Source organism: Arachis duranensis, chromosome 8 (assembly GCF_000817695.3).
Source record: "Arachis duranensis cultivar V14167 chromosome 8, aradu.V14167.gnm2.J7QH, whole genome shotgun sequence".
Lineage (NCBI taxonomy): Eukaryota > Viridiplantae > Streptophyta > Magnoliopsida > Fabales > Fabaceae > Arachis > Arachis duranensis.
The window spans coordinates 11,141,349-11,151,641 of NC_029779.3; the positions used below are offsets into that span (position 1 = coordinate 11,141,349).

Genomic DNA, 10,293 nt, shown 5'->3' on the forward strand with positions numbered 1-10,293 from the left:
ATCAGAAACTTGGCCCCCCACAGTGACAATTAATGTACAAACTAGCACATGCTTGATGTTTCTGTTGTCGATTCCTGATTGTGAATTCTTAAATCAATTAGGTCCTGCAAATTAATCATGATTGTTCATGCCTTGGTTGTTATGTAAAGAGCACAGTTAGCGTTTCCAATTTTCTGTGTAGCACGTATAATACTATAAAAGTGATGGGCAAATATTATTCGGTACTGATATATGTTGGGTACTTACATCAGGTTATAAAAACACCAGTTAAAATGCGTAATAGAAAAGTTTTTATAAGAAAATTAGTTAAAATTTTTAACATACTTATAATCCATTTATATGGGAAAAATACATAAAAAGACAGATTTTGAACTATCCATTTTACCAAAAAAAACTGCATGAGTCTCTACCAAATAAAAATTCCACCTTAAGCAATGCCCTAAAACCTAACGGTTAGCAAATACTATATTGTACTATTTACTTTTCCAATTAATTTGAAGAATATATTCTTGCAAGTTGCAACTAATTCTTAATTCCACAAAAGAGCATATAAAATGTGATGCTAAAATATAAATATTAACTCCACGCAATTATAGTTTTGTTAACCTATACTAGTATTAACATACCATTTCAAAATTTTGTAGTAGGTAGCTGCATTTAGGGTTAGGTAGCATCAATTATTACGTAAATGATAAACTAAATTAATCATTTGTCACAAAACTCAACTAAGCCAATTCAAGCAAACTTGTCTTTTTTGTTTTTGCAGGAAACTTTAGTCTCTTCCCCCTTCTCTTCTTTTCTCTCTCTTAAATTTGTTACCCACCCTCTTTTTTGTGTGTCTATATTGGCCCTAGTATAATCCCTTCATTAAAAATTGTTCAACATAGTCCCAAACAAAAAATTCTTTAACTAAGAGCAGGACCCAAAAGAAAGGAAAATAAATAGTGAACAGTTCGGCAAAAAATAGTCAGTAAAATATATTTTAAACAAAACCATTTATAACCCTAACATATAGAGGATTTAACCCAATGCCCAAAAAAAATATAGAGGATTTAACCAAAAGAAGACAGCAACAACGAAAATAAATCACACTGCAGCTAGTAGTCTTGAAAAATAATGCAGTGTCACTATTCCATCTGAAAGGTGCATCAGTTACCAATATCAGAAACAAACATGCAGAGATATCTTGATTCTTGAACTAACGTAAACATTACAACATCTGCCAACCCAAACCAAAAAATAACATTGGGCTGTTGTCAAACCAAGGAAAACTAGGAAGGGATTATGTTGACCCAAAGGGGAACAAAAAGGTAAATGAAAAATAAAAGGGAGAAAGGTATAAATTAGGTCCTCAGCCTCAATATAATGGCATAATAGAACCTTGTGGCGCTAACCAAGTGAATAATACAATGGAAGAGGCCGACAAAAACAATGGCCAATTCCAGCAAGCTTCTGTTAGAAACATAGGCTACAACAAACTCTCCCATATTTTAGTGCAAGGCCTTTTAAGCATATTCATATAGAAGTGGAAAAGTCTACTTATCTACAATGGAGCAAAGTAATAACGCCAGGTAACTTCTTGTTCTTTGCAAACAGGATCCTTACTAAGTTACCCGTAATACGAGCTCATGTACAGCCTCACCCCAATTTCAAGGGGTCCATCATCACCACCAACAGCATGGAGTACCACCGGAATTGTTGAGAGAAGATGTACCGTGAGAGGGAAAACTGCAGGGTCAATTTCGGTCCTCGAATTGGGATCCCTGTTCTCACATCCATCAGAACCATCCAATGCAACTTTCAGGTCATATGGATCAACCACGAAAGCAACTTCTTCAAACGCCCTCCATTTATTATGGCTACCCCTCCGGAATGCACGCCTATGAGCAGACATACTTAGCACCACCGATGATGTTGCTTCGAGCCACTCCACTGATAACCCTTCAACTTCATCATAATAGATGCGTTGCTCAATCTGAACATGAGAATACATATGAGAACAATGAAAGCAAAATGCAACAGAAAGGCACCACATTGCATCATCATTTCATGTACGAAAGATGCATGTCAAGACTCGAGGTTAGACATGTAAATTCTAAGTTTGGCATCTAAAGCCAAATCATGATGTCACCGAAGACTAACCCTTTATTGTTCACTGTCCAAACATAAAAGAGACATACATGTCAAGATTTCAGGTTACGCAATTAGATCAAAATGATTTTGCAGCTAATGTAATTCTTCTAGCCCATTATAAGCTTCCAAATAAGCCTACGGAATAGGAACAATTAATCAGATTTTTCTAATCGTCTGAAATAAATTAGTCTAAGAAATGGGAATTGTTTCCCCATAAGAACATTTACCCGACTGTTCAAGTAATACAATACAGTTGTTCACAATGACTAATGCAAAAAAAAAAAAATGCTGCCTTCAACAATCATGTGCAGTAAATCCTGAATGCATTAAGCTTTCTCTTACTTGGTGATGAAATGGAAGAAATTCCACTTTAGGGGAAAATAATAAGAAAAAAAGTAAAAAAAATAATAAAATTACAGGCACCTGTACTAAACAGAAACTAGCGATGAATGCAATTAGAAGTTACTTATATAAACTAAACTGAAAATTATATGCTACAGTTGGCTGCTAAGAGATAAAAGTTCTCTCTTTTTCTTGAACGGTGGGGTGGGGGGTATATTCCAGGAATCAATTGAAATAGAACTACGCAAGTATTAAGCCCTTCAGTTATTCTAGTGATAATTTGATTATTCTTCCAAAATGCTTCTCTATGTGCAAAGCAGAAATAAATAGAGTTGCAAGTTACTTACAGCTAGCTTCTGAATATAGATTGACATGAATCTTGGGCCCAGTCCCAGAACCCTTGCTTCAGACAATAAGATCTGCAATATAGAAGAAAGTATTCAGAATCAAGTTTTATGAATAAAACACGTCATAAACAACAAAAAGCTTCTCAATATAACAAACAGGAGTTTCATAAATAACAGTAGTTTATGAAATGTTTGGAAAGAATTGAGATTTATAGCCCCAAAAACCAGTTACTAGTTAATATAACTTCAAATCTTTAGAACATCATGAATGACATAACAAACTTGCCTAGGACCATAGCACTTCTTAACAATATGTAGGAGACAATCTGTATAATTAAAACAAGACATTCTAAATTAAGAAATCATTGCCACATTAAGTCAGATCCCAATATCAAATATAAACTGAAACCATGCCACCTTTCTCGAGCACAAATAGTGTTGTTGGGGAAAAGGAGAAGAAGGCGTTCAAAGGATTATAAAAGCAATCCAATGTCACTATTAAAAACTCAGTGACAGTATAAAGCACAATAAATCAGGTTCTTAGCTACTATAAGCTTCATATATTAATAAAAATGATCAAATAATCTAAATCTAGAATTGCAATTGAATAACAGAAATTAGGAGCATGATTCAGCAACAACTTTACCTCCTTCTTCAAGAAATGCCACATGTAAAGTTTATCACAAGCATCTTTAACATTTCGACTGGCTAGTTTTCTCTCATTGCAATAAGCAGCAACATCTGCAAGTATTTCTGTGGATGGGACTCCATGTTTTGAAGCTGCAGCTGATAGAGCTTCCCTGCCTTCCACAGATTCTGCAGCATTCTTATCAAAGATAATGCCTGTGAAACATCGCTGCAATTCCTCTTCCTTGTTAACTAGCAATGCCTTACGATGCTTTAGATATAATTCCTCAGCCTCCAAAGCAGCAAGTAGTGTCCTATGAACAACAATATCAGGATACCGCCGCAGTGGTGATGTAAAGTGAGTGTAAAAAGGAACAGCTAATGCATAATGACCCCACTCATGCTTCCTTTCCTTTAACTGACCACTACAGAAGTAACATGCCAACTGCATTGGTCTTGTCGCATAGGAAATAAGAATATCAAAGAGCACAGAGTCATCCTTCAGCTTTTCCTTAATCAGCTCTAGTGACCGATGGAACTGGCCAGACGAAGATGTGTCCAATTTTAAACCATGCTTCTGACAGAATGCCACAAAATCTCTCAGTTTTCGCATATTAGGTTCAGGATGCCTTCGCAATAATGCATTATCAGGATAAACTCTACAAATGACTTCAGCAGCTGTTGTATTGGCCAAAAGCATAAATTCCTCAACAAGAAAATTTGATTCTTTCCGTTCAGAAAGTATAAGGTCATAAGGAAGTCCATACTCATCAAACAGGAAAGCAACTTTAGGATTTTCAAGCCTTAGAGCCCCATCATTGAACCTCTTTTGTTTCAAAACATTTGAAATTTCACATAAGCTCTTCACAGAAGTAATAATGTCAGGCCATCCAAATTGACCATGCACCTTTGGGTAGCTCTCTCCTATGATGTTTGAACTTTCAAAATCAACTGCCCCATCAATAATATTCTGAGCAAGTTCGTATGAAAGCTTACAACAAGACTGGATAACACTACGACCAATCCAACGGTTCACAACATCCCCAGCAGGATTGATGTCAAGGAGCATTGAAACCGCCACTCGATCCACTCCAGGATTAAGTGAGCCTATATTGTCTGAAAATAATGCGGGTAACATTGGTATCTTTTTTTGCAACATATAGACAGTTGTTGACCTAAACTGAGCCTCGTCATCTAAGACAGTGCCTGGTAAAACAAAGTATGATACATCGGCAATGTGGACACCTACTCTACAATTTCCATTAGGTAACTTCTCAATCGACAGTGCATCATCCAGATCAGTGGCAGTTGAAGGATCAATAGTAAATATGCAGAGATTTCTAAGATCCAGTCTACTCTGCAATTCCTTTTCTGGCACCTCCCATGGAAAACATGGTAGGCAAGTCATAGCTTCAGGTGAAAATTCAGACTCACAAATCGTATTCTGAAACAGAATTGCGTCTAAATGTGTCTGAACTTTGCTACCTTTTCCAAACACATGCAAGATGTGAGCTCTGGGAAAAAGACTCTCTTCCCCCCAATCATAAAGTTGTGCTGCTATCAGATCCATTTCAGTTGTCACATCACCACTTTGTAGTCTTTTCTTAATGTGTTCTGGCAAATCTCTAACAAAAAGCATCATTTTAGGAAATTTTGGATCAATTGGTGTCAACTGGATGTACTCATTATCAGAAACCAGATTCTTATTTTTCTTTGCATCTTTTCTGCTTACACCCTTGACAGATATCCACTGCTTCACATTGAGTTGACCTACAATGCGCTCTCGACGTGGAGACTTCTCAATTATAGCAACCACCCTGGCAGTTGGTCTTTTGGAAGGGAAAGCATTAACTAAGGAGCACATCTTTTGCACTGCACTGATTACTTCAATTTGTTTGCTACAAGAACTCATATTCAAAGATTCAAAAGCAGCATTGTTCTGCCCATCAAAACTATCATTGGCAGGTCTAACTGGATCTAAATGTGAAACTGGACCCAGGGAACCACTATCTTCATAGGCATACTTCTTTTCAGGAAAATGACAACTATCATTAGGGTTGGGATAGACCTCAGTATCCTCCTGGTTTTGACTAGGGCGGTTTCTGCAATCAGCAGAGTCATAATTGGTATCTTTATCTTTATCTAACTCGCCTTTTCCTTTATAGATATTGCCAGCCACATCATCAGCTTCTGTGAGGAGGCTACAATCTTCTGGTGTTGCATAATTGTTGCAAGTTCTGTTAGATCCTTTCATTTTTGTCCACGATGAGAATGAATCCATTGTAATAGCAACAATGTCACCTTCCACCTGCATAGCACAGTCAACGTTAACCTCTTCTAGATAAATGTAAAAGCCACAGTAAGTCAAATTTTTGTTACTGCATCAACTAACGAAGTAGCACTGCAGCTTGCCAGCTCCATCAAAAAGTCATGCTTATAAATGACCCTATAAATGACCCTAAAAATAAGTAGCAAAGGAGATGAAAGAATTTTATCCTAATCCTAATGCCAACAAGAAAATCATATACATGCAAAATTACAGAGAGAAGTCCATAAGAAGGGATGCACCTAGATTGTATGTGCCGGGAGTATATGCCCCACCAAGACCATGTATAATTAACACTACATATAGTTATGCTATGTAATGTATTTCATAAATCCTTGTTCCCACCATCAGCTTAGTATGATTCTCAGTGTTTAGATTCTTCAATGTTAAAAAGTAAGAGACAACAACATAAATTGCTTATACATAATAATGAATTGAATTAAAATCAAACTCATTACCTTATATTATTGAATTTTTATATGGGCACATGAATACTTTCTTCTTTTTTCATTTTTTTTAATAAATAAATAAATGTGTTAGTTTTATTCTCCATCATTCTGCTGAACACCCAAGAAGATTTCATAAAGAAACAATAAACATCTAAAATATAAAGCATGATAAAATCCCATACTTACAGCTCTGTTCTGGGCTGGAATTCCGCTAATGAGTACATCTGTTGGCAATCCGTCAACTTTGCAGTATGCCTACATGTGCAGCAAATGTTTTTAATAATCACTACAATTAGAGTACCAGGAAGCTCAAACTGAATTAACTAGAATGATAGAAAACCTCAAGTCTGTTGTGAGCATTCACTCGAAAGGAAGCTTTAAAAACATCACCCTTCTGCCAAAAAAAAAAAATCTATTTGAGTAAGCACAGTTCAATTCCTAGTAACAGTAGCATATTGATCAATTTTTCAGTCCAGTGCAACGATCTAACCTCGAGTGCCATCTCAACAGCTTCCATGGGCCAGTGTGGACTAAAATAACACCTTTGGGGGCAAAACCCTATCTGAGGGGGAGAAGGGACCAAATCTCCGTTCCAACCATTCCATGAATCTTGTGTTTGCGCATCGACGAATTGCGGCGGCGATTGCTCGTTGATATGCATTGGGGCTGCCGCTGCCGGAATCGAAACCAAAGTTGTATCATCGTGTTGATGATCGTAACAGTAAGGAGCATTGTCACCTTGCTGCTTCATTGGGGAAGCCGTCGGAGTAGGCGCCGCAGTGCCGTCACCAAAGAATTCCGACGATACGCTACAGATCTCGTTCGCTGAATAGAAACTATGTTATCTTCAATGTGAAAATTGATAAAAAGTAAAGAGATTGAAGCAGAAAAAGAAAGGCGAAAGAGTGCACCTGAGGAGGAAGTAGGGTTTTGTTTGGAACGACGATTGGAACGTCGTTTCTTCTTCTTCTCCTTTTCCACATTATTATTAATATTATTATTATTATTATTATTATCAAAGCCCTCAACAGTGGATTGTTCAGTTGCGGCTTTCATAGTTGCCCCCGTAGAAGTAGGGAGAAAAAAATCAATTATTTAAAAAAAAGAATAAATAGAAGAGAAAGAACCCTAATAAGTGAAAAAATCTATGGATATATAGGGTTGGGAGGAATGAAAAAGATTGAGAAGAAGGGAAAGAAGATGTTAGATTAGAGAACAGAGAAAGATTTTAAGAGAAGCAAGTTAGGAAGGAGTGAATAAAGAGAGGAGATTGGAAGTGGAAAGGAAAAGAAAAGGACCTTATCATTGGTCGGCGGGGACATTGGCGCCGACTATCCATTTTCTTTCCCTCCCTCCTAATTTCTTCTTTTTTTCTTTTTCTTTTTTTTTTAATTTTACTTTTTCTTACCACTTTTTTAAATTTCTTTTTTTTTATTTCTTAATTTTTATTTATGACAAGTAAATAAAGGCCCACCGAACTCGACCCGCATTAGGTTGGAATGTTGGGCCTATTGTATCCATCAATTTGCACTCTTATTATACGATGGACGAGTGGATTTATCTTTTGCAAAAATATTTATTGTCACCAATCTTCAATTTCTAATAATATGAAAATAATATTTAATATGAAATATGAAAAGATTAAATATTGAATTTGTAAAAATAAATTTGTTTTATGTGAATAAGATGTAATCGAATTAAGAGATTTAGAATATAATAGAATTAATGTTAAAATTTTAAACCGAAAAATAAAATTAGAGTGGAGCTTATATCTTGCCCCTCTCTACTCATGGAGTCATTGTCACTTCTAAGAAACACCATATGGGCATAGGAGGAAGCAGCAAGAAACAATGTGAAAAGATATTTAGTGAGCCACTTTATGTAGCTTTTCTGCACCTCTAGAAAGCTTGTGTATAAAAGTTTGTTTGAAACCATTTAATATAAAAAAATAATTCCTTTTTTTATATTAATTATTTAAAAAAAATTATTTAAAACTCAATTTTATTATTTGAAATAATTATGATATATTAATAAAATAGACTTTAAGTTTAAAGAGTGTGAGAGTTGATTTAAAAATCAAACTTCTTTTAATTTTGTTTATAAATAAAGAAAAAATGAGAATTGAAATTCTCAAAGAAATTTAAATCATTTAGATTTAGGTGTTCCAAAATAAGAAAAAAATTCAACTCTTAAATGAATTTTAATTTCTAACTTTTCAAATAAGTTCTAAAAATCTTTAATTATTTTGTGAGTAAATAGCTATTTTTTATCATGAAATATTGAGGTGTTGATAATACTGACCGTGACTAATTTAAATGAACTTTATTAACATAAAAGATTATATCCGTTTAATATTTCTAACCAAACATTAATCTATGAAAGATGCTATTAATAATGTCATCTAAATCCCTTCTTTCTCTTCGAATACTCTCCTTACTCGCAGCTTCTTTACAAAATCAAAACCTAAGTCATCATCTTTCCTCACTCAATTCAATTCCCATCACCACTCCTAGCACACCTTCCAATCCCATCACTACTTCAATTGTCATTGTGTCTCATATTGAATCAATCCTCAACGAAGTAAAGCTAATTAGAATCCTATCTTAACCGCTCTGTTAAAGTCGTTGACGAAGGTCGTAAAGGCAAAAGTCCTGACTTTCAAAACAGTGCATTTTGGCGCACAAGTGTTGAAGTGGAGAAAAGAAAAAGAGGAGCATGTGTCTAGTCGAGGAAAAGTGGAATTGAAGGTGAAGCGATAGATTTCGATTCCTAGATCAAAGAGGGAATGTTGTTTGTGGTTAAGGCTAGCAGGGTTATGCATGATGAATAGTAATAGTGTGAGAGTATTTGAGTGAATGTTTCTATTTTAGGATAATGTTATCATAGTTATTAAAACCGAATCAGAACGGATAGTTTGATCAAAAAACCAATGAATCGAATCCTTTACAGTTCGATTTAGTGTATTGACCGCTTGAAAAAATAAACCGGTTAAAACCGCACGAACCTGAATCAAATTAGTCCGATCAAACAAGCGCAATCAAGGTCAATCTGCCTATTGACGACGTCATGCTAGCATCAGCGAGCAGGGTTGGGAATTTTTTAAAAATGGAGTGCAAGAGGTAGGAGTCAAACTTAGCTCCTTGTATGAAGGCAAAGCTAACCACCATTGCACTAATATGTTTTGTTGGTATCATTCATCCTTTTTATGGTGGTATATATTATATGTTATATAATATCCTAACTAATACACACACGCACGCCCGCAAACTTCCATCCGCTCACCCGCACGCACGCACTCACGCACAAACACATACGCAAAAATACTTAATTTAATATTTTTTATATTCAAAATTTATATATAATTATTTAATTATATAAAGAGATTCAAACTTTAAAATTACTCTTTGGATATAGTTCATAGATTGTTATTCTTATTGTGTTCAATTAAGATACTATTATAGTAGTATAGACTAATTTTATGTCTATCTTTCTATTAGCTATTTATAGAATTCGAGACTTAATTCTTCTTAAAATGTTAGTAAAAATATGTATTTTAAATTTTAATTTTAGATTTTTTACTATTTTATATTTTTTATTTACATGAGACTGGTTTTGTCAATTGGACCAATAACTTATCGGTTGAATCAATAAATTAATAAACCAATAATTTAATCGGTTCGATCACCAGGTTAGTTCTGATAAGGGTTAAGTATGATTTTGGTCCCTAACGTAGAGGATGAAAATTTATTTCGTCCCCGGCCTTTTTTTGCTACAAAATAATCCCGAAGGTTTCAGTTTGTTTTACAATCGTCCTTAAAACGAAAATACCCTTCCCTTTCTTTCCCAAAATCAACCAAATGTAGAAACTAAACCAGAAGCTGAAGCAGAACAGAAGCAGAAGCAATACCAATGACCAGAAGCAAAGAATAACAATGGAATCCAAAGAACAACAGCAAAAGCAGCTACAAGCACAAGAACAACAACAACAAAAGAACAAACAAAATCCTAGAACTCAAAAAATCATCATCATCATCATCAAAACTCAGAACCTCAGAACCTTGAACTCAGA

The 10,293-nt window shown here is 35.0% G+C and overlaps 1 protein-coding gene across 1 annotated transcript; it reads right to left on the minus strand.

Annotated features, from left to right (window-relative positions):
- Nucleotides 1–1,106: 1,106 nt before the first annotated feature.
- Nucleotides 1,107–7,554, minus strand: LOC107460814 (DIS3-like exonuclease 2). The gene is made up of 7 exons (XM_016079224.3): nucleotides 7,136–7,554; nucleotides 6,715–7,049; nucleotides 6,565–6,618; nucleotides 6,411–6,479; nucleotides 3,469–5,757; nucleotides 2,823–2,894; nucleotides 1,107–1,975 (listed from the first exon to the last, which is right to left on the minus strand). Exons 1-7 carry the CDS (start codon nucleotides 7,278–7,280, stop codon nucleotides 1,610–1,612), a joined length of 3,330 nt encoding a protein of 1,109 aa, XP_015934710.1. The 5' UTR covers nucleotides 7,281–7,554; the 3' UTR covers nucleotides 1,107–1,609.
- Nucleotides 7,555–10,293: the final 2,739 nt, after the last annotated feature.

Coding starts and splice junctions, on each gene's coding strand:
- LOC107460814 (XM_016079224.3), bottom strand. CDS start 7,280: ATGAAAGCCGCAACTGAACAATCCACTGTTGAGGGCTTTGATAATAAT. Junction 7,050..7,135: donor AAACCCTACTTCCTCCTCAG/GTGCACTCTTTC, acceptor GTTTCTATTCAG/CGAACGAGATCTGTAGCGTA. Junction 6,619..6,714: donor CTGTTGAGATGGCACTCGAG/GTTAGATCGTTG, acceptor TTTTTTTGGCAG/AAGGGTGATGTTTTTAAAGC.